At 45.5% G+C, this 27,239-nt stretch overlaps 3 protein-coding genes across 6 annotated transcripts in view; 2 read left to right on the forward strand and 1 right to left on the reverse strand.

Annotated features, from left to right (window-relative positions):
• Nucleotides 1-17,334, reverse strand: dnai1.2 (dynein, axonemal, intermediate chain 1, paralog 2). 2 transcript variants are annotated; one of them, XM_076994874.1, is made up of 20 exons: nt 16,723-17,334; nt 16,485-16,553; nt 16,275-16,373; nt 15,055-15,135; nt 14,787-14,913; nt 14,642-14,694; nt 14,380-14,535; nt 14,030-14,089; nt 13,466-13,594; nt 13,192-13,276; nt 12,968-13,085; nt 12,835-12,878; nt 12,495-12,742; nt 12,172-12,261; nt 11,994-12,078; nt 11,771-11,850; nt 10,145-10,293; nt 8,555-8,654; nt 5,586-5,768; nt 1-388 (listed from the first exon to the last, which is right to left on the reverse strand). In XM_076994874.1, exons 1-20 carry the CDS (start codon nt 16,762-16,764, stop codon nt 284-286), a joined length of 2,103 nt encoding a protein of 700 aa, XP_076850989.1. In that variant the 5' UTR covers nt 16,765-17,334; the 3' UTR covers nt 1-283. The 2 variants fall into 2 exon arrangements, with proteins under 2 accessions (XP_076850989.1, XP_076850990.1); XM_076994875.1 differs by lacking the exon at nt 5,586-5,768.
• zmat1 (zinc finger matrin-type 1) lies at nt 17,253-22,925 on the forward strand. Of its 3 annotated transcripts, none has more exons than XM_076994878.1 (7): nt 17,253-17,461; nt 19,179-19,285; nt 19,416-19,505; nt 19,621-19,756; nt 19,852-20,112; nt 20,260-20,350; nt 20,462-22,925. In XM_076994878.1, exons 1-7 carry the CDS (start codon nt 17,440-17,442, stop codon nt 21,534-21,536), a joined length of 1,782 nt encoding a protein of 593 aa, XP_076850993.1. In that variant the 5' UTR covers nt 17,253-17,439; the 3' UTR covers nt 21,537-22,925. The 3 variants fall into 3 exon arrangements, with proteins under 3 accessions (XP_076850993.1, XP_076850991.1, XP_076850992.1); XM_076994876.1 differs by having other exon boundaries at nt 17,370-17,637; XM_076994877.1 differs by having other exon boundaries at nt 17,370-17,637; nt 19,855-20,112.
• Nucleotides 21,668-27,239, forward strand: part of cd8b (cd8 beta) — an 8,721-nt gene continuing 3,149 nt past the window's right edge. Inside the window, exons 1-3 of the mRNA XM_076994880.1 lie at nt 21,668-21,807; nt 23,192-25,206; nt 26,374-26,721. Coding sequence (XP_076850995.1) covers nt 25,161-25,206; nt 26,374-26,721 — 394 coding nt within the window. The 5' untranslated portion in view covers nt 21,668-21,807; nt 23,192-25,160. The remainder of the gene's footprint in view (nt 21,808-23,191; nt 25,207-26,373; nt 26,722-27,239) is intronic.

Raw genomic sequence — 27,239 nt, forward strand, 5'->3', positions numbered from 1 at the left:
TTTACAATGACGAATGACTTTAATAAATACATCAGAAGACAGAACTTGTCTTTGAAATCTTTTCTTGGAATTTTAAAGAAGTTTAGTAGTACCTTGTATGAAAAGACAAAGAGTGTCAGTTAATGGGAAATAGATAAAAGAGCACAAACCAGAGACATGAATTAAGTGAGGGTTGAAAATATAAGCTATAGAATGAGCTGTGTGTGTGTGTGTGTGTGTGTGTGTGTGTGTGCAGTAATCTAGGCTAGCGATGTTGCAGAGGTCTGGAGGATTCAGACAGTCTTTAGTTCTGTGGAACAGTCTCAGGTTCCCTGAGCAGACTCAACAGCTTCTCCATCTTCGCCACCTCCACCTCTGGGCCCTTTGGCACCTCCTGGCCCTTCTTCTCCTGCGGAGAGACGGAGAGAGATGAGTCAACTACTTACAGTAGCTGATCTAATATTGTTTTTCCAAAGTGCTAACAGTGACTGTACAAATGTTCGTTCCTAATCTAAGTGTTGTGGGCAGAGAAAAAGACATTTCCACTTGTCCTGTTACATGACACAGCAAAACGGCACCGACACACAGACGTCGCACTGCCACCACAAACAAGCCGTTCTGCTCAAGGCTGGCATTTGTCGAAGACGATTATTTAGACACGTTCCCTTGGGGGGAGGACACCGAATAGGCCGCACACCCTATCAAAGATCATCACTATGGTTACTGACCTCAAAGATGCAGTAATGAACTTAACAAGATACCCTGCAGAACAGCTCGGGAGCGAACCGCAAAAATAAATCCCGGCGTTTTATTCCCAGAGCCGTTCGACTGCAGCTACCTCTCAAGATTTGCTGATTGCCAGGCAGTCGCGTGTAAACCGAGCCACTGCGTAATCTCTCCCTACAGCCTGCCATCTCATTCACTGTATTGCAGATCATTTAAAGCCAAGCTGGTCAGCAGCCGAGAGGACAAGGCGGTAGTGTGTGTGTGTGTGTGCGCGCGCGAGACAGAAATGAGCCCAGATCCACCGAGACTTCAAGGCAGACACCTCTTTAAAGGCTGGGTAAAAAATGTAGCTCAAGGATGAAGCTATACATAGACACCATCAGAATTATAACCACAGAGAGAGGTGAGTCGAGACAAAAAGAGACACCCTGTTTGAACCAAAGAGGCAGACCTGTGCTTAGAGAGGCAGACCTGTGCTTAGAGAGGCAGACCTGTGCTTAGAGAGGCAGACCTGTGCTTAGAGAGGTAGACCTGTGCTTAGAGAGGCAGACCTGTGCTTAGAGATGCAGACCTGTGGTCCAAGAGTCAGACCTGTGGTCCAAGAGTCAGACCTATGCTTAGAGAGTCAGACCTATGCTTAGAGAGGCAGACCTGTGCTTAGAGAGGCAGACCTGTGCTTAGAGAGGCAGACCTGTGGTCCAAGAGTCAGACCTATGCTTAGAGAGGTAGACCTGTGCTTAGAGAGGCAGACCTGTGCTTAGAGAGGCAGACCTGTGCTCAAAGAGGCAGACCTGTGCTCAAAGAGGCAGACCTGTGCTTAGAGAGGCAGACCTGTGCTCAGAGAGGCAGACCTGTGGTCCAAGAGGCAGACCTATGCTTAGAGAGGTAGACCTGTGCTTAGAGAGGCAGACCTGTGCTTAGAGAGGCAGACCTGTGCTCAAAGAGGCAGACCTGTGCTCAAAGAGGCAGACCTGTGCTTAGAGATGCAGACCTGTGCTTAGAGATGCAGACCTGTGCTTAGAGATGCAGACCTGTGCTTAGAGAGGCAAACCTTTGCTGAAAGGCAGACCTGTACTTAGAGATGCAGACCTGTGCTTAGAGATGCAGACCTGTGCTTAGAGAGGTAGACCTGTGCTTAGAGAGGCAGGCCTGTGCTTAGAGAGGCAGGCCTGTGCTTAGAGAGGCAGGCCTGTGCTTAGAGAGGTAGAGCTTTGCTGAAAGGCAGACCTGTGCTTAGAGAGGCAGACCTGTGCTCAAAGAGCGGGCATGTCTGTCTGGAACTAAGCAACACGCCTCTCTGGCCTTTTCTCACCTTTTCTTCCCAGTGTTGTGTCTATACATGAAGGTGCGGTGCTGAAATATTTATAACAAACAGCAGGATCATTTCTGCCACAGAACCCAAACCAGAACTATAACTCCTTTTATGCTCAAGATCACAAATTAGACTCCAGAAGAAAGCTGTTAGGCTGTGACATCAAAGCCAGGAGCGTGAATAAGTCATGATTTGTCCTCTTTAAATATAAACAGAACCTCTCTGGACAGGTGGCTTTAGAACGGATGAAACGGTGCGGCTGTGCACTCACTGCTGTGTGTGTGTGTGTAAATAAAAGCTGTTAGGAGAAGACAGCACCCACCCCGTTGTCCCTCACCCCCCCAAACACACCCCTGGCACTGACTGCTGTGTGTGTGTGTGTGTGTGTGTGTGTGTGTGTGTGTGTGTGTGTGTGTGTGTGTGTGTGTGTGTGTGTGTGTGTGTGTGTGTGTGTGTGTGTGTGTGTGTGTGTGTGTGTGTGTGTGTGTAAATAAAAGCTGTTTCTCCATAGAGAAGTATTGCTGCTTCTCCATAGAGAAGTATTACTTTGCTAATACACTAGCACTAGTCTTAGGCTTCAGGGGTTTGATTTAAGGTGGTTTGAGCAGCCCGTTAAAGGATCGTTTCTCATTTTTGAAAGTGGCCACAGAAGATTAAAAAGAGCCACCTGGTTAAAGGAGTATCTGGATATCTGGAGACGCACCCTTGCAACAACCTGTACCACAGTATTCACCCCTTCACTGTCAAACGCCTCTGATAAACTGAGCTTGGCTTTGATTCTGATGTACATTTAGATTATATCTGTGTTATGATTGCTTTGTAAAATCTCATGTGTGTCCTTTGAGCAGAGCCTTTGTTTGGCAAAGTGGAGAGCAATCTGTGGACCAGGACCAACAGCTTGTCCTCATCTCTGAAGTTTCTGAATCGCCGTCTTATATAACGAAATCTCTGCAGATCGGACGGGAATGTCACATGGCACATCAAAAGCCACGCAGAATCTGGTAACGTCTGCAGTTGGAGCTGGTGATGGTTAATCAATAGGGAATCCTTACGTACGCCTTCTGACTACTGACTTTCTGCAGAAGCTTGGATTGTTTTCTCAGTAATTCGACTGTAGAAGAAGCCCTTGATCTTTCGAGGCCTTCACTACCACCATGTTCAGCGTCCAGTTCAAACAAACCTCGACGACTTTGATATTTAGAAGGACGAGAGGGCGGGACCCCTGGCAGGGCCGTGATGGAATGTGCAAACACACAGCAGTAATTACAATCCAATAACTGGTGGTGTCAATCAATATGTGCAGCTAGTAAGATAAACAAATGCGAGTGCCTGTGGTTAACTCACCACACAGGAAAATGCACTGATTACCACCTTGTGCAACATAAAACAACCCTGTTCATAGTGCAGTTTGTGAGGCTGATACCACGTCTTTACCCAGGGCCAAAATCATGCACCACAACTAGTCTGTTATTTTGGGTGTAGTTCGATTGTTTTGTTCCTGTGTCTGGATGTAAGCTTGTGACTTTCATACTGGTGTTTCCGAGATGCGGACCAGGAATGTGGTCATTAATACAGGCTTTGCTTTAGGCTGTGGGGATGGAGCCGTAGACCACAGAACCGCGCTGTGAGCGGGGGGGGGGGGGGGGGGGTGGCTACGTTCCCGCCACTGCTGCGATGGTCATGGCCGAGTGCTCACTGGCTCCGGATCAGTTCAGGGCCCTGATGTCGTCCCTCACTGTCACAGCTTTGGCCCACGGGCTGCAAAAACACTGAGCTAACATGCACACACACCCTAGCGTAGTCAGCACCGAGCAATACACCTTAAAATGGCCGGGGGGGGAGGTCAAGCTTTATCGAACTTGTAAAAGACCTCCACCGAGATACAGATGGGGTTTCTGCACATTTCTTCAGCCACCGTGAGAATGGATGACTGGGGCCAGTGTAGTTAGCACTTAACAGAACTGACTTTTACACGCTGACCTGTTTAGACAGGAACCAAAGCAGCACAGAGCACAAACTCAAAGCCGCACAATTAATGAAAGGAAGCGTGTGAGAGGGAGAGAGTGCAGGCTTCTGACCCATCGACCTTAATGAAAACACACTGCACCACGTCCAGGTGACCGCTGGCCTCGGTGGGCACACTAGAGCCACGTCTCTTCACTAATCACACATCTAAGTGGACATGACGACATTTCCCACAGCAAAACTGCCATCCTTAGCCAGGGTGCACGAGAAACCTACAAACATCGAAACCGTAACCCAGACAAGAGGGGTCCTCAGGGATTTTTTTCTTTTTTATTTTTTGCGGTAACAAAGCCAAACACGGAGCAGCTTTTTTTTCAGTTTGGCAATCACCCAGACGGCAGCTTGTCTCTAAGGCGGCGAAGAGAATGAGTCCGGGGAACGAGAGAGAGAAAGGGGAGGTGCTTAGGGATTATCATTATCTGCAGAGAGCAGCTCGGTCTGTGTGGCACTGTTATTTCTGCTCAGCGCAGGGTGCAGGCTGCGTCCTATGGACATAATCAGTCACGGCATTCATCTGCCCAGACAAGAGGAAAAATGCAATCACTGCAATGAATGATGCAGGGAAGTGTACGCATAGTGGACAGGAGGCTAGTTAATGGGGATTAAAATAAAAGAGGACCGGCACAATTATGGCACTAATGAATGGAGGGATGAGGAGATTAATGGACGGATGATGAGGAAAGACAGTTGCTGAGATAAGAGATGAGTGTTACACCACTCGGCACAGGAGGAGTGTTACGCCCCTCAACACACCGCTGTTGTGAAAAGGTCACAGCGTAAGTGTTCACACCGCTGTCACGTGTAGCAAAACACGCCACGAAACACGCGTGACCAGTCGACCGAAATCTACACCGGAACCAAATACGCACTCGTCTGAATTCTAAACTAAAGCAAGATCCAATCCGCTGAAATCGAAGCTAAATGAGCTAAAGCTTTATGTGATCTTTCATGTAATGCAAAACTTTATTTGTGCTCTCCCTCACTCGGCTCTGTTGTATTAGATGAATAAATGTGCCTCGAGCGGCCTCACAGCTTTAACCCTGGTCATCACTGGAATCCATGTTTGCTCTGAAAGCACTAATTCAATAACATCTGTTTTGATGCTACCCGAGAAACATTTGTCTCATCAATAATAACAGATTGATTTAATTTCATGGTTTATTTGTCTTGGTCCCTTGGCAGGCAAACAGACGCTGGTCACACGGTCCAGTCCCCACAAGCAGTGCATGAAAAGGGTGACTGTCAAGGGGTTAGCACGGTCAGAACCTGATAGTGATACACATCATTACACCATGGTCTATACCGCCTCCACCATAAAAAAAAAAATCTAATGGCTTTGGCTTCACAATGCCAAAAAAACAAAGCCAATTAGAAAGCTTGTAGAAGTAAAAAGGCTAAGAGCCAGAAAGTGAATCATGGGACTGTGAAAGTGAATCATACACTGGGATAGCGAGTGCAGAGGAGTCGGGGGCTTGAGGCTAGCGTCGAGAAGCCCACGTGTGTGTGTCAGGAGAGGGCAGAACCGGCCAGCGGCGCCCCTCACCTTGGGCTTCACGCGCAGGTTGGGAGACAGCTTCAGGCTGGTGACGTAGCCCCGCTCGTCACCCACCAGGATGATGGGGTGTGCGGGGTTAAACTCCACGTGAGTTAACCTGGTCTTCTTAGCCACCACCGCCTGCTGGCAAATGGCTTCGTATTTGTTGATGCTGAGGTCAAACACATGGACCTGCATGTTAGTGTATGAGAGACGGAGAAAAGCAGAGAGAGAGAGAGAAAGTGTTCAAGTCTTCAAATACCAGTTTTTTTCTTTTCTTTTTTTTTTTTTAGAAATGTCCCACGCTTTTAAATTAACACATCAAATGTGTGGGATGTCTCAGAAATGACAGGACTTCTGTTGTCTGGTCTTGGTCTGTCTGCTGTAGCACCTCTGACCTGAAATGGATCTGTGGGTGTGTGACAATGAGTGGGGGAGTGTAAGAGAAGACAGTATTATTAGTATTAGACTTAAGAGGTGACGGTATTATTATTAGTATTAGACTTAGCAGATGGCAGTATTACTTGATCCTAGCACTGTTTGTGTGCGTCTTCAACAGGATGAGCAGTTTCACTGACAGAAACTCTAAACGCAACAGGCCAAAGTAAGCAGTTAAATACACACTTCTTGTAAACATACCATAGCAAAATATAAACAAAGGACTACACACACACACACACACGCACATGCACACACAGAGCACTAATATGCCACGTTCATGGCAACTAAACAGTACGTGAAACTCAGATCCGCTCATTTCTAATCAGTCCTCACGTATAGTTTCAGATGCAAGGTACATCCCAGACCAGAAGAGTCTAGCTCCCAGAATCACAGTTAAGTCAGACAGGGCTAACAGACATTCTAGGTTTCTGAAACTACTGCATAATTCCCTCAGACAGAACACCATCGAGGCTGTCTCACCACCTTACCCATCTCACACGCAAGCACACTCACTAGAGACAACCAGCTCTGTCTCACAATCAAATAATGTAGTCTGCCTCCGTTCTGAAATGTCTCACAGCAATATCCCCACACGGATTACGCTTTCTATCTTCAGCTAGACACGCCGCCTCCGTTCGGGGGCCATGGCGAGGGTCAATACACACGAACGAGGGATTAGACTCAGAGAGGAGGAGGAGGAGGAAGAGGAGGAGGAGAAGACTCCAGGAGCCAAAGGGAGCGTGTGAGCATAGGGACACACACACTCTCACATTCCCCCCCCTCCCTCCAGACGGACAAACAACAGCCCGACCCCTTTGGAGAAGAGAGACAGAAAGGTGAAGAACACGAGGAGAAGGGAATGAGAGAAAAAAGGAGGAGGAGCGAGGGAAGAGAGAGGGAGGAGAAGAAAAGGAAATCTGGCTGGTTCCACAGCTCATCATTCTTCATTGTTCTCGGCACGCGAGGCAGCCCTCCACCGGGGGAGTTGGGGGGGGGGGGGGGGGCAGAGAGGGGAGCAGGAGAGGGGAGCTGGTGTGTGGGGAGGACCGGAGGGTCGAGGGGAGGGGCGAGGGGAGGGGCGAGAGGTTGCAGACTCGCCACTGGGAAATATCTGTCAGCCAGCATGGGCCATAATGAGGCAGGGAGCACGGAGCAGACGCACGGGTGGCCCTGATCTGAGTAGCAGAGGTGCAGGAGCACACGTGAACACCCACGTCAGGGCCACAGGAGCCATCTGTAGCTGTGGGAGGACCACCGACACACACACACACACACACACTCATTCGCATGTGGACCGACAGAATGGCTCCACGATGCAGTCATTAGGCAGCTGGGTCTGAAACGCTGCTCTGACTGAATCCGTCTGCTTCACGCGAAGGCGTTGCTACAGAAATCACGGCACCATAGCAAGGTCACGTTGAGGACGTGAACCGTGAGAGGACCGAACCACGGCCGCGTCCAGTCGGTGGGCGAAGGCGTGTCGACCGTGACTGAGTGTGTTAACAGCACACTGAAGGCACGGCAGCTTTACTGAGACTGGCATCCTGTGCCCACTTCCTCCCAAACACACACACACACACACACACACACACACACACACACACACACACACACACACACACACACACACAACACACTGGCACTCACTCACCCTGGCACTAAGCAAGACCCAAAAGCCCAGAACAGCTCTAACAGAACGGAGACACCGAAAATAACCGAGGACAGCTGGCTATGCCGGAAACTGTCAAAACAACAACAACAGAAAAAAACAAACAACAAAAAAAAAATACACATTCTCAAGGAGCTACCTCGCAAAAAATGCCTTTCTCTCATTTCATCATTTACGAAGCGTAATGGCCAACGTGGCCAGAACGCAGTGATCACACGGGCACCGTGACCCGAGTGTGAGACAAGGGAGACGCGGTGGTGTGAGTTCACACACGCGAGCGGGGAGGGGCGGCCCAGGTGTTTACAACACATGTCCCGTAATTGTTAATGTCAGCGCTGTAGGTGGAGCACTGTCCTTAGAGCTTATTAACACAGAGACGAGTGGTCCGGGTTCTGGGTTCTGGTGCTGTCATGCAGTATTATGGGATGGCAGGAGTGGAACCCCATCGTCGGGCTGCTATGGTGTTTCATTATCACCTATTTTGCTTCTTAAAGGTATGTGTGTGTGTTTGTGTGTGTGTGTGTGTGTGTGTGTGTGTGTGTGTGTGTGTGTGCGTGGGTACGTGTGTTCTCATGTTGTGAGTACTTCAGGAGATTTGCTTTTGAATGTCTTGGTAAATGACAGTCTGAGTGCTTAATCGCCTGAAATTACCCATAACTCTGTGTGTCATCATATTACCTTACGTATCATGCGCAGTTCCAGAGAAAGTGGCACTATAGCTCCTCTCTTTACTACCCTTACTAGGTTATGGGGATGCGAGTGTTAAAATTGTATGACCTAACAACGCTCACTCCAGTAGTGTTTATGCCAGGCTGTGGTGAGCTGGTGGACCGGCTGGTCTCGGAGCCTTCTGATTGGCTGAGCTCACCTTTCCGTCTGTGGTGACAGCAGCAAACACGGTGGAGGAATATGGTGCCCAGGCCACGTCCCCCACAGCTGCGTTCAGGTCAAAGGTGAACACTGGGCTCCTGGAAAAGACACACGCATCATAATGAAATGCTCTAAAACCACGCATTAAAGACCTCTTATCTCATTAAAGCGCTCTCAGCAGTGAAACGCCGTTAGCGTTAAATGTAAATCCACTATGTTGTGGTCATTTTTGGGGGTGGAATGCCAGCCAAAAGGTGTGTGTTTGTTCCGAAGTGGTTCTGAGCTAACAGCAGGTTTCCCAGACACACAGTGGACTTCCTGGGGTCTCCACACAATGGAGATCATGCTCTGTGTTCTGCCCTGGGGCCACTGTGCTAGTTAAAGCACACACACACACACACACACACACACACACACACACACACACACACACACTCGGAGATCTGAAATCAATGCACATAATCATCCCAATAGCTGGATCAGAGCTGCCACCACGCTGAGCTGGGGCAGGCGAAAAACACTTCCTGTTCTCACGCTTGCCTTCCATTAAACTCACAGATTAGATGGAAAAGCCTCTCTCTCTCTCTCTCTCTTTCTTTCTCTCTCTCTCTCTCTCTCTCTCTCTCTCTCTCTCTCTCTCTCTCTCTCTCTCTCTCTCTACCTCGTCTCTATCTCTGTGTCTTATTTTGGGTTTTGAAAGAAGCCCGCAGGTCCTCACTGACCCGAGTGTCTGCCACTACCCAGGCACGGATTCTCTAAACTGCCTTGTTAACCTTAAACTGTCGTCCCCTGTTCTGGTGACACAGCAAGTCTCTGAAGAAACTATTTACTGTTTGGTCCGCACTGCTGCTCTGCTTCCTACAGACAAGTGACCGAATGGATTTCACTAGTGAAGGGTGAGCGGACCAGAGTGACTCCCCGTTCCAAAGACAAGTGACTAATGTCCCCAGGTGGGACCACTGTCTCTTCCACTCCAATCCACACTGGAAGTCTCGGGTCCATTAGCAGTGACTCAAAAGGAGGATGAACATAACAGGCTGCATAAATACTTCAGCAGATAAATAAGCCAGTAAAACATGCTTGGGCCAGATGGCAAACAGTTGACCTCTGATTGAAGCTGTCTTCACTGTAGTAGCGCCCTCTGCTGGTGAGCATCGATAGCGCCAGTAAACACACCTTAAAAACTACAGCAATTATAAAAAAGACTACACCAGGCACTGTAAGCTCTTTCAGAATGACAGAATAATTATAATCATTACTCAGCCAGGGGTCTCTCTTTGACAGACCTGGGACTGCCTAATTGATTTCTCAAATGACTGCTCTGACAAGCTAATTATGTTTATTTTAATTACAATAGTAGCAGGATAATGTGTTTGATTTAAGTTAGCTGTTGTTAAAGTAAGAATAACAGGGCTCAGGCAGTTTCCATCTAATCACTGAGGATATATCTATGAACAATTTCCTGTGATTATCTCAGTGACTTAACTCTGAAGATGTTATTGTAGATCATGTGGGTTCTCTGTTCAGCTTCATGTAATATTGCAGTGATGCTTTGGCATAAGAATGCATGTGACATTTATCTGCGTACTTGATGGTGTGGTCCCAGATCTTCACAGTCCAATCAGAGCTGCAGGAGATGAAGACTTTAGGATGGAAGTGGTTCCACTTGACAGCGTCGACGGGGAGACTGTGAGCTACATACGTCTCCAGGAACTGGCTGGAATATGATTTGGAACACTGCGAATGGAAACGATTAAACTGCTTAAGAGCTTTACCAGCAGACATGCAGATACAGTATGATATAGTACATGAAAAGCCACAATCTCATCCGTGTGTTTGCACCTTTGCACGTGGACGGGCCAGCACTAATCACTTCAACACGACACATTAGTATTTTGTCTTAAACTCATTGCCTTCTTTACTGCATTCTGTTTTTTTTCCCCCTCTCTTCTTTACTTTCTCTCAAAAATGGAAACGGGGAGTAGCTTACACAGCTCAGCGTGACACATTACACCATTTGTGTGGAAGAGAGGCTGAACGGGGCAGAACGTGATGGATGTGATGAGTTGATAAATCTGTAGAAGTAATGGACCCCAGAACTGCCTGTCAGCTAGCAGAGAGTGAACAACCATCTCAGCTCCCGCAATGTCTCTTGGGATCGTGGGGGATAACACGGCTCCCCACAAAAGCTCAGCGAGGCTGACTTTTTAAAATGGTGTATATTTATTGCATCTATTTTACCGTCCCCATCCAGTAAGGGGCTGTTCTGTTGGTCTTCAGGGCTTCCTCTGAAAAGATAAAACGCTGTATTGTTTTGACCTTGAGCAGGACACCCAGTGGCCTCGAGCCCCGGCATCCCATTATATCACAAATCATATGGGCACATTCCAGCAGCGGGGGGCCTGCAGTCTGGCGGGACCTGAATCCCGCGTCCTGATGACAGGCGAGCGGTGTGGAGGCCAGCGCTGATCTCTGCTGTCCTGCAGAGCTGAAGGTGTGCTGGGCTCAGATATCCTCTCCAGCTCATCGCTACTACATCCAGTGTGGTTCTTGAGGACACGTCTCGACCCCAGTAAGGTTTTTAATCGTTACGCATGCGAGTTTGTATGGGCATATGGGCTGTTATATGATAATATGGGCACTATAATAATTATGCTAGTGTAAGAGAGTGACCAAGAGTGTGTGGGCTTGTGTGTGCATGTTTATTAAATAGGACAGTCAACAAAAAAAAGGCATGAAAGAGATTCAAAGCAAGAGTATCAACCCTGGTGCAAAACAAATCAAGTGTAAATCTGAGCCTGTACTACTGCAGTGCATTCATGCAATGTGAGATGTGTGTGTGTGTGTGAGAGAGAGAGAGAGAGAGAGAGAGAGAGAGAGAAGTGCTGCTGTGAGCCCATGTCGCCCCCTGCTGGCTGGCTGGCTGGTGGTTGGAGGCGTACCTGAGCTGAGCGGAGGTGGAGGATTAATGAGAACACTTCCTCTCCCCTCAGAGGATGTTAAGTGTTATTTAAACAGAGAGCCACCAACACACCCCACTAACAACACAAGCAGCCAGACATGAGCAAGTGGTAATGAGAACCATGCAGTCTGGAGCTGTGAGGACACATGCAACTGTAAACTGCCTTTTCTGTAAACATAATATACAACCAAATACAAATACAACCAGAAGACAAATTGCGGAAGGTAATTGAAAATGAGATTGGCAGCTGACCTTGTGAATCTTGCCATCTTCAGTGCCCACTAGGAAAAGGTAGTCAATTTGTTTATGGAAATCAAACGAGGTCCCACCGGCTGTGAGGTGATAGAATGAAACAGGTGCATAACCGTTACGCATGACCGCACCGAGCAGGACAGAGCAGCCATGGAGAGATGCTGGGTGGATAAACACACAGTGAGACACTGTGTCCGTGCTTGGGAGTGAGACAGTGACTGACCTGGGGCAGGAAGCATGCCCTCCTGTCCATCAGAAACAGGTCCTTCTGTAGAAAGCTTAATGATATCCGTGAACACCAGTTCATTCTGTAATCAAAACAATTGGTCTTATTAAAACAAAAGCAGCAAACATACATATAAATGCACAAAAAATTTATTCTGGAAGGGCTCCCCGAGTACCTTCACAAGAGTCCATGACACCACACGGCCGTCGGAGGAAACCGAGAAGAAATTATGATTGTTGTCCGTGTCATCCGTCTGCCACTTCACCTGCAGGCAACACAAAGCAAGAGGTTCATCTTCAATTAAAACAGTGAACCTGGCCGTGCCCCAGTGACATCCTGCCACCTTCTCGCAACATAATCAAATTTTAAGCTGTTTAATTTAGTAACAATATCCCTGCAGTCTGACTGGTGCTGTCCTGCTGACACTAGGATCACTAAAAGACAAGGCCAAGGAATAACAAAGCTGAAAGCGCTGGCCAGCACAAGAGCGCCCCCTACCTGCCACACGGGATCTGTGTGCTTGCCCGACTTGCTCGTGCTCCTGTAGACGGGCTGTGGCCCCTCCTCCTTCAGGTTGTAGACGGCCACGCGGCCGTCGTAAAAGCCCACCGCCACCAAGTAGGAGAACTGCGGGTGGAGGTCCAGGCACATGACCCCAGACAAGGTGGAGAAGACGTACTCCGGGAAGGTGGTGTTCTTGAGGGAGTAAAACAGGAGCATGCCACGCCCCTGCCTCCTGAACTCATCTGGGAGGGGAAAGAGATCAAAATCAAAATTCAGGTTGCAATGACAATCGCTGTTGTATTCGCTGTCATGCCAAATCTAGAAGTAAACTTACATGAGCCGAGTCCTACAGCAAACAAGTCTTTGTATTTTTTGTTCCTATATATAAAGAACATCTATAAGTGACTGCAAGAACCTTTCTGTAAACAACTAAAGTTTGCTCGATGTGTTGTAGTGTGCATACTGACCAGCAGAGGGCAGTGACTGACAGACGCTTGGCTTTGTCATACTGAAACTTCCACAAGGGGAGCAGCGTGCCCTCTTCTTCTCTGAACTCATCTGATGCATCTTCAAAATACTTAAAATCTGTCACGGCCAAAGAAAAGAAAGACAGAGAAAAGCAGTTCCTTTTTTCAGACAATATCTTATGTCAGTGTTTATAATGAGTTAAATTCCACAGAGGAATAATTACCCTGAGCGATATCATCAAAGGTGTTCTGAGTCACCATGCGCTCAATGATCTTGGCCACCTTTGCCACTCTGGTAATGTCATCACTCTGATTTATAAGGTAAAAGAAAATCATAAAATACATAAAATGTCCCTTTGGAACAATACTTTATAATATGGTGGTCGAAAGTGTGACCATCTTCACATAATCCTACTCGCGCGTCATGAACTCAGTGACACTGAATGCAGGCCTTTATGAGTGTGGATCAAATCATGACAGGAAGCTGCGTGCTCCCACCTGACTCTCCACCGGCACTAACTTCTTCTTGCCTTTGTCTTCTTCCTTTTTAGAGGGGAGGGCCTTCTGTTTCTCCTTAATCTTCTCCTGTTTCTGGAGCTCCTCCACGTAAGCGTCGTAGATCTCCCACTACAGACACACTTGTGAGTGAGCTCTTTTTTTTTTGTTTCAGCACGGATGAAAGGGAGCACCACAGGGGACGAGGAACGCATGCAGACACGGAGAGGAACGTGGGCTGAAACGCTGCACTACCATGGAGCCCATCGGCACAGGTGTCAGCGGCTCAGGCAGTGCAGTCTGGCATAATCGGGCCAGAACGACTGAAGATCTGAACGCTAGATGAATTCAGGAACATTGTGGAACTCCAAGCAACAGAAATTCAACTCAAGCTGCTGAAGTTTTCAAATTTAAAGTAAAGAATCCTCATTAACAGTTAAACGTACTTGAAGACTGAGCCTAATTTTTGTCAGAAGAGCTGAAGTTACTGAGATAAAACTGTCTTCTTCCATCTGAATCTGAAGGTATTAACTCCTTTAAAAGTCCAGCGGGTTTATTCCGTCTTACCTGATTAGCTGTAGCAGAAAATCTGGCACGAGGAGGAGGTTCGGTTTGACATTCTCTTTCCTGCAGAAAGATCCACGTTGTAAGCAGGGAGCAAATTAAAATAACTCATTTGCGTCTGCAGGAATTTATTTATTCCTAAATGAAACCTTGTTTTAGGACTCTTCCCTATTCGGCATACCTAATCGCACGCCGTTAAAGACACTGCAGCTATTAAACTGCTTTATTACGAAGAGAACACAATTAAAGTAAATGAAATCTCCTCGAAGGCTGCACCAGCTGGGTCTCCTGTGTTGTGCGGTTATGAAGGAACACCGAGGCAGGCTGCAGTACTAGCGGTCTAAGGCCCTCACTTTCAGGGGGTTCTTCAGGGTCTGGGACGCTCGCTCGCTGAAGTTGAACTGGTTAGTCAGTTTCCGCTCCTCCTTCCCCAAGTTGGTCTCCACACTGTCAGGTCGTTCTTCGCCACCACCCTCCTCTGCCTCGCCTGGGTCTTCAGCACCAGCTGCCTGCAGAGCACAGGTCAGCCGAGTGCTTCAACACACCGCCTACGATAAATAGACTCGACGGGCAATTGTGATTATAGCTTTGTGTCGTTATAAGTTATATTATTACCGGAGTGTCTGCTTCGTCCTCACTTTCTGCTAAGGAGACTTCAGCCACTTTCTCTGAAACATTCATCATTTTAATTGTGTATCATTATCTTTCAGTTCTTTATTTGACCATTACATGGTTTTTTGATCTTTCTCAGCCTTTCTACCTTCTGGAATTCCGTGTTTTGCCCTCTGTCTCCGAGCTTCATCAGAGTCCCTGTGCAAAAGGTTCCCCTGCAGCACAAAATGAACGGCCAACTGGTCCACGCTGCTGATTTGCTTATAGGAGCGTTCCTGTGGGGAAAATGCAGCATGTACAGGGACAAGCCTTCAGTTAGCTGCAGTGAAAGATGGTTAATACCCGTGTTAACGTCTACTGATGACTGCAAAACCACACAGAACAAAAAAGAACTATTAGCAAGTCAGACACTTTACTTTGAAGCTGTATCTGACGATGTTCTGTGGGGCATGTGGGTTGTTCGCCGTCAGTATCCTTGTAAACTCCTCTTTCAGCTCCTAAGAAACATAACAAAAAGGGAAGGAAGATTACCGACACCGAAGGACTGAACTGAAAGGACAAATTATTGGTAAACCCAAGCTTCAATTCCCAGGCGGCAAACATAATCATGGCTATGGAATCAATCCAAGGAATGAACATCAATCTTAAATACAATTCAGTCATTTTCCACTACTGAATCAAATAACTTCTAAGACTAAAAAGCATTTATCTGCCTTTTTTCCCCCACATTGGCTCTTCTCACTTTGACACAGATCCCACACTGAGTCCACACATGCCTGCAGAACACATGACAGCTGGGCCATAGCACGACAAAGCAAGCCCACAAATAAAAAAGGTTTGATTCTGCCAGCATTATGATGAAGAATCGCTGGTGAGTGGGGTGAAATGAACTCGCCAGGCATTACTTCAAAACAGGCCAGCCGGTGACATCTACTGCATCCATAACCACCAGGATCATCTCTCCATAATACACGCCTCTCAGCTCAGACCTGGCTTGTCAGACCCCTGTTACTCTTTCTTTAGCATTTCTCTCTCTCTAAGGCTCTGTCAGAGTGCACTTTTAAAATTGCATACATGTCTATGTAGTCTCATAGAGAAAGATGCCACTGTCACTGTGACTGGAAATAAAAAAAACCCAAAAAGATTTTTACTCACAAACCCACTGTCTATTTGAACTAAAATTACATATTTTTATATCTGTCTTGACCTCAGAGACTGTAAAATGTAGTTGCACTGGTACTAAACTGTGAATCACTTCTGTGATTCAAATATTGATTTAAATCATATACTTCAAAGAAAAGTATATGTACAACTGCAAATGTAGGTGAAGAAGTGATTCACTTTAACTCCTCACACCTCAGCTTCTCAACACTGAGCTCTTCCTGTACTTAACAGAATATATGATCTAGAACATTCCACTTCAGGAAGCCCCCTTGAAGCCTGACAAAAATAAAAATTACGTGGGCTCGTAATTAGTTAGCGGTAGATGTCTTCTCTTCTTCCGTTTCCTTCCTCTGTCTTGTCAAGACGACCTGTCAGTGTGGTAGGCTTTCACATACGACTACATAGTCAGATGTTCTGCCTGCTACGCCTACGCGCTGTCCAGTTTTTCAAAATTTTCAATATTCCTACTTACTGCCTCAGATATGTCCAGCTGATCTTGAGGTTTCACCAGAGTCTTCCCCTGTGTCCACTCGTCTCCTCCGTCACCTACATCCGTCCCATCATCGTCGTCCTACAAGGTGAAACACTTTTACATATAACAGTTGTAATGTAGAATGTAGAAACATTCTTCTGACTCAAGTAAATTCAGATTATAAGTTAACAGATAAAGGTTGCAAACTACCTTCCTCTTATTGCCGGCTTTAGCACCCTTCACGGCAGGCGCCTTCGTCTGGGAAAGAGCAATTGATCCCTGACAGAGGCAGAAAAGCAGTTTCCAGAGAAAAAAGACGTACAGCCAAAGCACTTCTGAATTTTTTATATGTACACTTTTTACTATGTTTGCATGTATGTGTGTGTGTGTGTGTGTGTGTGTGTGTGTGTGTGTGTGTGTGTGTGTGTGTGTGTGTGTGTGTACCTACTCGTTTGGTTCGCACTGCTCCAGGTTTCTGAGGGACTGGCATCGCTTTAGGTCGCTACTTTATACTTTGTATTTCCAACGATGCGTAGAATATCAAGTCAAGACACGTTTTCTTTCTTTTTTTTTTTACATTTAATGTATTGTTGTTTGTTTGTTTATGTCCTGCTCACATGTGTATCCTAGCTGTGGGTCTGATAGATGTGTACCGGTTACCACGGAAACGGAGGTTGAGCGCGCGTGCTCAGCCTCTCGTCTCGCGACACTCCACGGCTAAACGACGTTAGCTTTGTTAGCTTCGTGACGACGAAACTCTGAAACACGGCGTATTTTCATTAGCGCTTTAACTAAATTAATCTCGGGAAACCGCATGCAAACTGTATGCTAGACCAGATAATTACATTTGTGTGGGGACTAGTTCTGCAAAAAAATCAAAATAAAAATGTTTTGCCTCAATAAAAACTTGGATTAACATGCGATTTAAGACATCTATAAATATATTGGTCTCATGTGTGGAAAAAAAGGGTTTTTAATGCAGTCGGTGCTGAAAGACCGGTGATTTCTACACACTTATATAATCTAATTTTGTCCAATCTTTGGGTACCCAAAAGGTGGCAACACGTCCTGACGAGCGGGGTCGTTTAGCGCACACGAAGAGGACGTTGGCGCATGCGCAGTGCTCCCCGCACGGTCTGCCATGTTTACTTGCAGCTAGTCAGCGATGTTTAGCTGCGGTGTCGCAGGTGCACATTTTTTATTATTTTTGGGCCGTTCGTGTTGGAGATTAAAACCATGTCCGTGTTGGAGGGTAGTGTGTCGTATACTGAGAGTAACGCCATGGCGCATTCAGACTCGGCCTCTGTGTTAGACGCCGAAACAGTGCAAAACACTAACACCCCTAGTTGTCATGTTGAAGAAGGTGAGTCCGCCAGCGGCCGCAGCCAGAACAAAAACGACCAAAACAACAAAAATACGCATAGTTCGCTCTAGCTGACAAAATTCAGTGGTTATCCCCGTGTTTAATAATACATCAAAACCACATTATTAACTTAAGGTACCAGTCTTTAAGCAGTGGGTCTGGTTTACCTCAGCGCAAAACGAGCCGGTCCCCACAGGCGCAGGTCTGAGCTGTCCTAACGCCAGCGTGGAAGTGCTTTAAACATTTATATCAGGTTATCTGTTAGATAACTTCACCCTGGTTATGTGGTTTAACACCTCACATACCCATATATACAGATATGAACTGGGTTTTAACTTATATTAACTCGTTCAGGAGTGGAGGCGGGTAGCTGGTGTGATTCAGGACGTCTCGGGTTCGTATCTGGTGTATTTTGACTGGGTGTTTCTACATGACCCTAAACGTGATTTATGAGTACGGGCATTGTGACTTGGGTGTTTTGCATTTAACTGTGGCACTACATATATTATAAAAAGTGCATTTTAAAGAACAAAAACCTAAGTTAATGTAAGTGATAAATTCATCTATAGCTGTTTTCTCGACCGTAGAGATCCTGTGTTTGGACTAAAGTCAATAGGACGTCTAGGTCACCATTAGGCCTAATTTCATATTTATTTATTATGAATAATTTCATTATTTATTATTGTTTCATCTGAAGAGGTTTGGACCTTAGGAAAAATTAAAGAATGCTTATTAAAATGGCATTTATAAGCTTTCCTTTTCCATTTTGCCTTGAAGAATGTGAAGTTCATAAACTTTCCACAAGTATTTGTTTATAAATGTATACTGATCAGTCTGAAGGTTGCTTTACACGTTTTATCCATTTCTCTAAAATGCATAGACGTCCAGAACTAGGCTGAGCTGGGCTCTGATGAAACCTCTTATACTGTGTCTGTGGGAGAGTGTAACAGCTTTGAATAATGTCAAATTAGACATTTGTGTAATGGATATGTCTGATTACTGGCATGAAATTGTCATTTTCCTAGGGACTGAAAGCTCAGTGTAGTCAGTAGAGAAATTTTAGCTTAACTTATTAAGCTATAGTTAAGACTCCTTCATAAGCATTACACGCTTCAGTCACATGTAGCTTCACAGAGTGATGTTCCCAAGGATTCCTTCTCAAATCACTTCGACATTTATTCATCAAGCATATTATCTCTACCACACGTGTTTTTGACACTGTTGCCTTTGGAGTGTTTAAATATAGTTAACATCTAAATCTGCCACATCAATTTATCATGAGAGTGCTACATTATAATAAGATACTTCCTTTGAAACATCTTTAGGTATGAACAAATAGAATGAATAACATTTATTATTTTTTTAATTCAATTTTAAAATCTGTTGTCGATATTCCACAGCCATTTATTAGTTCAAAATAAATTTTCTTTCCCTCAATTCTTGTCTAATTTGATGCTAAGGTGTAATCAACGTCCAGTGTACCTTTATTAAGCCTGAAAATTAGTTGTATTATATTTCTCCTGTTTGTATTGTGATCACAGAAACCCTGAATGAGAGTGAGTTGCTGAAGGGCCTGCTGACAGACTCCTTCTGTCAGGTGTGTGAGGCAGTGCTGCTGTTTGAGTCTCAGAGAGTCTCTCACTATGAGGTCAGTATGGACATTCACAGCAAGAGATTTGAGTAGAAGTCCTACACAGATGAACTGCACAATATAATTACACATACACTCATCTCACGTTTGTATCATTTGCACAAGTCTGTCTCGTATCTTTTGTTAGGGGAAGAAACACGCTCAACGAGTCAGAATCTACCTGCAGACGAAGAAGGCTGAGAGGCAGAAGCAGAGGCAGGAGTTTGGCGGCTTTCAGGTGAGCCACAGGTGGCATGGACCTTCTACATGGACCTTCTACATGGATCTTGTACATTCAATTCTTCTCCCTTTCGCTTGAGTGGGTCCATCATGTCGCCTGTTGCGTTTAACAGAGTGCTAATGTGGGTCCAGACAAATTCTGCGAGCTGTGTAACATGGTATTCAGCTCCGCGGTGGTCGCTAGGTCTCACTATGAGGGTAAAGTCCATGCCAAGAACATGAGGAAAACCACCACAGCTCCTTCTGTAGGCAAGTATTAGCACTTTGACACTCGTCAATGCTAGTGGCGTTCAATTTTGGAGCCACCAGCCCTTTTTATTCGTTCAATGGTCTTACGTACGCAGCAGATGTCAGGAGTACGGTGGGGTCCCCTGTGCCCACCGGGTGTGCGGCCCCACAGGGTGAGACGGACCAGGAACCGAAGGAAAGCACAGTCTCCGCCCCCCAGGGGGTGGACCTGAGCAACCCAGACAAGTACTGCAAGCTCTGCACGGCCTCGTTCAACAACCCGCTAATGGCCCGGCAGCACTACAGCGGACGCAAGCACCAGCGGAACCAGGCCCGGCAGGAGCTTCTCTGCAAGCTCGGGGAGGAGTCAGAGCATGGTGCCTACTCTACATCCTCCCAGCACCAGATAGAGTATTAGTACTAATAGAGATTAGTATTGCAGAATCCAGAGTACATTTGTCTCGAGTGTAACTTTGGCATTTAGTCAGTCTACGTTGTAATTCTCTCCTTGTTTGCGTGTCCAGTGCACTCCCTAACGTGCCCCGTGTGCTGTGTGACTCTGGGCTCCATAGAGACGTACCAGGCTCACATGCAGGGCAACAAGCACCACGTCAAGTGAGTGTTAGTGTGTAGACCACGTTTCTGCACTCCTGACACATACCGCAGGTCGACTTGGTACGTTCTACAAACATGTTTGCTTTGCTCTTTTGTTCCCTCGACTGCCAGAGAAAAGAAGATCGTCGGTTTGTGCAAATCCCAGAAGAAAGTGTACGGCTCCTTCCAGGACGAGCTGGCCGACTACATCCAGGTGCAGAGGGCCCGCGGGCTGGAGCCCAAAACGCGTCAGGGTCCTGAAGGTCCCGCGCACAGGACAGCAGAGGAGGACGTTAAAGACGCTGCAGAGGAGGTGGAGGATGTGAAGGAGGCCCAGGCCTGTCCCTCGGCTCCTTCATCACACGCACCTCCACCCAGCCTCCACCCGCCTCAGTGGCACCAACCATTTCACCCTCGAATCACCCAGTTTGCGTTCAGTGGGAAATTTCCTGTGCAGCAGCAGTGGAATCAGGGGTGCCCATCCCAGCCTCCGCCACTCGTTCCCGGCCTTACAGGCAGGTCCTTGCATAGGGGGAGGAGCCCCGACTCGTTTAGCTCCTCCTCATTCTCTGACTCCTCCTCCTCCTCCTACAGTAGCAGCAGCAGGAGTAGCAGTGAGGACAGTAGGGAAGGGTGGAGACGCAGGAGGAGGGGGCGAGGTGGAGGGAGGGGTAGGAGAGAGCAGGACAGCGACTCCGTGAAGGACACGGACAGGAGTAGGAGGAGAAAAGACGAGGAGGAACGAGGCCCACCAAAGAAGGCGAGGAGATTGAGGAGGATGAGCTTTGGGGAGGAGCAGGTGGAGCAGGGAGTGGATGAGGACCCAGAGAGAAGGAAACGGAAGCAGAAAAGACCCAGAGGACGAGACTCTGACGACAGCGAGGATTATGGGAGAAAGAAAAGAGCGGGCAAGGGGAACAAGAGATCCAAAGAAGGTCATTATGGAAAGAGATGGAGAGGGGAGGACAAGGGAGGGTGGAGCAAAGTGTCTGTTGAAGAAAGGGTGGAGGGAGGAGGTGGAGGAGGGTCCGGGGAGGGAGAGCCGGCAGTGACGGAGGGTCACCTAGGGGACAGACCCGAACCCGATGACGAGAGATCAAAATGCAAACGAGAGAAGAAGAGGAAAACAAAGGAGAAGACGGACAAGGGGGACACCAGGACAGAAGAGGAGAAGCTCTGGGACGAAACCATACTGGGAATATTCTGAGATTTGGGATTATTCTGACCTTTGGGATTATCCCCCCTGGGAGGCTGGTGGTGAATCATGTGGTGCTACACACGGACCAGCGTGCCGAACCTTAAGCCAGAACACCTTCACTCTTCACACAGATTCTGGACATCCCAGAGACAGGGTGATGCGGGGGGTCCGTCCTGACTCGTCTGTGTCCGTGCGTTAGACGTGACTGAACCATCACTCTGCCAGTTGACATTTGCGCTTCACACAGAGGAAGCCAGCACATAAAATGGCCTCTTTTCAGGTATTCTTCAAAACTGCACTTTAGTTTTGCAGGACAGTAACCAGGACAGACTTTTGCTATATGGTGTAGATATGTGACCATGCGTATGTTTGCACTAACCATGTTGGTATTCAAATTAAGCAAATGTATCATCTCATATTACTCTCACATGAAATAAATACAATTTACTACGGTTTACCTTTAATTACGTAACTAATGTACTAACTTAAATCCTAAACACCAGTGTTTACCATATTAAAAACTGCTAGTGCAGTAATTCTGGAAAAAAGATTTGGAATGTTATAAAAAAGAAATATATAAATAAAATAGTGATGTGGTGTGTAAAGATGTAAATGATGGAGGAAATGCCTGAGAAATTAAATTCAATCTCAACTATATTTTTTGTTTCTGGGAATTGTTGTAAATTATATTATTACTAAAAAAATGCTCCTATGACAACTGCTGAAATGCCAACCTGTGTGGCTAAGTCAGCCAAGCTACTAAAATTAAAGAGACTGCTTTGTTCAGGCTATGCTGGACCCCATGCATGTTATCAACGTGTTGGTTTGTGAGGACATTAGTACAATCATTCCAGATTCTGACTCAGGGAGGCGCTGTTTAGCTGCAGATGTATTTTCTCTATAATACAGTATGGGCAAAACCAATGATACTGCAGGTGGTGTTAATGTTTTTCCATACTACAAATACACCTGTGACTGAATCATTATTGCACAGTATTGTGTAAACTCTTTTCCCAAGATTTTGAAAGGAGTCCTCTCAGCTATTTATTTTGATTGGTTTGAGTTTGACTGTATAGTATGTATTGTATGAAACTTGTGAATACAACATGCTGTCATGATGTTGCTGTCATACGTGTATGTGCCTAAATACATTTTTGTTGTGACAGGTGCATGGGGGTAAATTGGGGTAAATGGGGACACCTGGCTTTCTTAAGTTTCAACTGGCTGATCTCTTTATAGGTTAGACCTTATTTGCCCCCGTGAACGCATGAGGTATTGAAAAGACAGTTCTTCCCAGAGTCAAAGCAGCTTACAGAAATATGCGATTGTTAATGAATGGAACATGTATTCAAAAAAGGCTTTTAATGTCTTTGGTGATAAAGCAGACGTCTTGAGCTACCTGTGCAAGGTCTCACTTTGCTATATTAGGTCTCACTGTTAATGGTATGTCATTATTTGTTATGTACCTGCGTATATTTTATGGCCGTGGTTGACGTCTGCATTCTCACAGTCTTGCATCCCCGGACGTTTTAACGCTCATTTGTGTGCTTTCATGACTTACGGTTGAGAGTGCTCTGTAGACGTGAACGTTCCGGCACTCTAAGCACCCTCTGAAGCCCCCCGAGATCTCCTGTTTTCAAAGAATCGTGTGGTTTTGTTCCCAGTGTCTTTGCCGAACCCTCGACCCCCGAGGCGTGTGCTTCACCCACATCCTCCGCCCTCCACAGCCCTCCACGGCCTCACGATCCTCCGCAGACTCTCTGAGAATGATGGAGGAGCTGAAGAGGCTTCGCACCCGACGCCCAGACTCCCACACCTCGAAACGCTGTGGCTGAAACTTCATCAGTGTGCAGGAGAGAGAAGGTGCTCTTCACTGAGACACTGCCACCATAATAAATGTATTCTAACACGTGCAGAAATTAAACTACTGTCCTGGACCAAAAACACAGCCAGCTTACTCTGAGCAATGAGACAGACGAAAAGGGAGTCTTAACAGTATAGAGAGAAAGATACTTGGCTGGATGAGCAGTTAAAGAGTGGACCATGGTTTTGTAGACACCCCTCACATGCTATTAGGGTTTATGTTAAAACACTTGCAGAGAACGCAGTCGCCTGTTAATGATTGATGTTGAGTACTTAAACGAAGTCTTCGAAATAATACTCAGGCTGATAGCTTATGATGATGTTGGTGTTTTTAGTAAGTAGCTGAATCTCTGAACAAATTAACAATAATGAACATTTTGTTCGAGATGAAAACCACTTACGACCCATCAAGGCAAATAAATATATTTCAAATTAACGCTTACAGCATGGCGGTTACAGCATGGTTTGCTGTAACTAATTATGATTAGGCAGCCTTTGCGCTTTTCATAATGAATCAGGCCTGGTCTAACAATACTTGAACAAGAATAAAATCTGAGAATTGATCAGCATGATTATAAATATGAACTGAACCAATATAAAATTATTAGAAACATGATTCAAAATATTAATTAATGTATTATCCTGAAATGAAAGATCTCTAATTGCTCCTAGAGAATTTTAGTTATGGAAATAAAGCCTACATTTTATAGGGGTGTGATACTTGCTATTTTCATATTCTCATTGCCTAATCTGTCATAAACTAAGATGATAATCACTGAAGATTATTAGTGTTATAATAAATAGTAAATTAAAGTACTATTTAGCGATAAATAGTAATTTATCGCTAAATGGATGCTCTGTCTCTTGGCATTAAACAAGCCCTCCATGACCCATGTAAACGCAAGAGATGCAGAACTGAGTCTTGGGGAGTTTGTGTTAAATTGGGGTGGGGGGGACATTACTCCAATTTCATTATAATCTGTGATATGAGTGGTATCGACCTCCAGCAAGAGTATATTTCCAATTAGGGTCATGTTTGGGAGGTTTCTGTAACTTGAATCGTGCCGATCTGCAGGTTGATGTTGCCGGCATGGTGCAGATGTTGTAGGTCACACACCTGGGCCTGGGTTAGCGCTAGCAGCACTGCTTACACCCAACTGTGCTCCTTCACGCCAGACAAGACAGAAATGTTCTCTACATATCATACAGGCATAAAAGAGTGCAGAAAAGTTCTGTTTGAGATGCGCTGCGTGTGGTGAAATGTCCCAGGTCCATACAGATCAGGACAAACATTTTTGATTTAATTCACTCCCCCCCCCAAAAAAGGTCTACTTTGATACAATTTTCCATATTATCTGCAACATAAAAAAATTATGACTCATAAATAATTTCTTTGGTTGTTCAGTACAGTTCTCCCATTTCTGGGGTAATTAGGTCCAGAGTTGAAATAAAAAATGATGCTCTACTAAGTTGTACTTGAAAGTAAAAAGTAAAATAAAAAAGTAAAGTAAAACATACCCTCATTCCTCATTAATAAGTATTTAGGCCTTATATCACAGGATTTGTTGTTTGTGTCTGAGTGTGTGTGTGTGTGTGTGTGTGTGTGTGTGTGCACATGTGCACTCATTCTGTTCCGCACTCTGATAGGCTCACTGATTGGTTGAGTCTGACACACTCCAGTTCCCTCCTGCTGTATGGCAGAAGGACATACACAGAAACAGAAAAGCCAGCACACACACACACACAGTTCTGGCAAACACACAACCGAAGATGATCCATCCTCACCTCTGGACAGTCATGTGCCTTTCGACAGCAGGTAAGACATTTTCAAATTTAAACCACCTATCTCACACGGATGACAAAACTAGGCCACGTTCGATGGACATCGATCAGAATCTCACCAAATGACAAAGATGTTGGTGGACTTGTGGGTTATTTGAATTGCGTTTACTGTACGAATAATATAATTTTTCTGAATCACTGATCTTTTTAATTTCTGTAATGGACTCTTGTTTTTAGAAAATATTTAGAGGTTATAGTGATGAACTCACTAGGCCAATAATAGCAGGCACTATGGAATTAGTGACTGCATATAATTCACATTATACAAATATATTAACTTACTAAAGCATTCATTGCAGAAATTTAAGCACATTTATATTTGGACTATTAAGTCACTAGTGATTATGCTTTTTTAAATCATTTTATATCACACAAGATATGCTGAGTATAATTCATAGAATGCACTAATTATTATCAACATCATGTATTGATATATCCGTATCAATAGTTTTACACATTCAGACATTCACTGATGAATGGAAGATTTTAAAAGTTGTTTCAAAAATGCAATAGTACTGATTTGTTCTACTGATTATTTAAATTCCAGCCTGATTTATTCATTGACTTGGAGGTTAGCGTTACGGTTACCATCTGTCCTTATATTTACATATACAAAACATTAAACAGGCCGATGTTTAAAGTCTGTTCCATTTAAATTTTTTATGTCCACATTTAGGAAAAAAAAACACCTACATGAGATTATTTTAGCATATTACACAAAAAAGTTTGAAAGAGGAAAAACTATTTTGCAATAAGATTCTGTAAGTAGTCTTTTCTAGAACAATCCTTCAAACACACTGTCATTCCACTGGCAGTTGCAGTTTCTCTCTCTCTCTCTCTCTCTCTCTCTCTCTCTCTCTCTCTCTCTCTCTCTCTCTCTCTCTTTTTCCTGTGGAAATAAGCCAGTGAATATATTTGTCTTGTCTCGACACACGGTTTGCTATCTCAGTTGAAGAAATTTTTTTAGGGCTATTCTCTTACAGTTCAAAATTGTTCTTTGTTGCTGTAGTGTTACATTTGCAATACTCCCATACTGTATGATTATATGGTTTGACGTAGCGTCAGCGGTCAGACTGAGATGTTGGTGTGCAGACTCGCCTGTAAGGCACTGCTCAATAACTCCCCCTGCTCTGTCCTGCAGTCTCTGCTGTGACCGTGGTCTATCCCCGCATCGGCGGCTCGGAGACGCTGACCTGCCAGTGCCCGGACCACCAGTGCCAGAGGGTCTACTGGTATCGTATACTTCACGGCAATGACACCCCACAGTTCCTGGTGTTCTGCAATAGTGCGAACTACGTGAACTATGGAGCAGGATTCAACGACACTCGTTTCAAGGCCCAGGCACAAGAAGGATCCCGGATTATTTATTCTCTGCGGATCACGGGCCTACGGAAGGACGAAGCAGGTTTCTACTCCTGCGTGCTTAGCAGTCAGAAGTTAAGCAGTCCAGAAGATCTGCTGCCACCAGGATACTACATCAGGCCTGGAGGTGCATAGAATCTTTCACACTTTTTATATGTAGATGAGTTCATATCTGCAAAAGGTTTTCCCACAGATATATATACAGGAGAATGGGCATCTAATAATAACTGTGTTCTTTCAACAGCCGAATGATACACCGTCGCCCGAATACTGAAGCCCTTCAGTTCTTCACTGTAATGTGGTCTCTGTGAATGCTGTGCTAGTTTGTTTGGTTTCGTTTCAGCATAGTGAAAAGCGGTGGACCAGAAGACTGACCAGAACTGACATTAATATTTATGATTTGCTCAGTCAGTGAGGGTGACATGATGGTAGCAGTTGTTGCCTTTGAACATGTGTATAATTTTTCAGGAATGTTCAACCTTAGGGCAGCACTGAAACATTACAGACTTTTAAAAAATAATTTTCTTCTGCAATTTTGAATTTTAACATTGATACATATGGGAGAGCGTCCACATACAGGTTTGCAGAAGAAAGAAAAGCGCAAAAACCACAATCCAAGAGTGAAAACGAGGGAGAAGAGATTAG

Source organism: Brachyhypopomus gauderio, unplaced genomic scaffold (assembly GCF_052324685.1).
Source record: "Brachyhypopomus gauderio isolate BG-103 unplaced genomic scaffold, BGAUD_0.2 sc167, whole genome shotgun sequence".
Taxonomy (NCBI): Eukaryota; Metazoa; Chordata; class Actinopteri; order Gymnotiformes; family Hypopomidae; genus Brachyhypopomus; species Brachyhypopomus gauderio.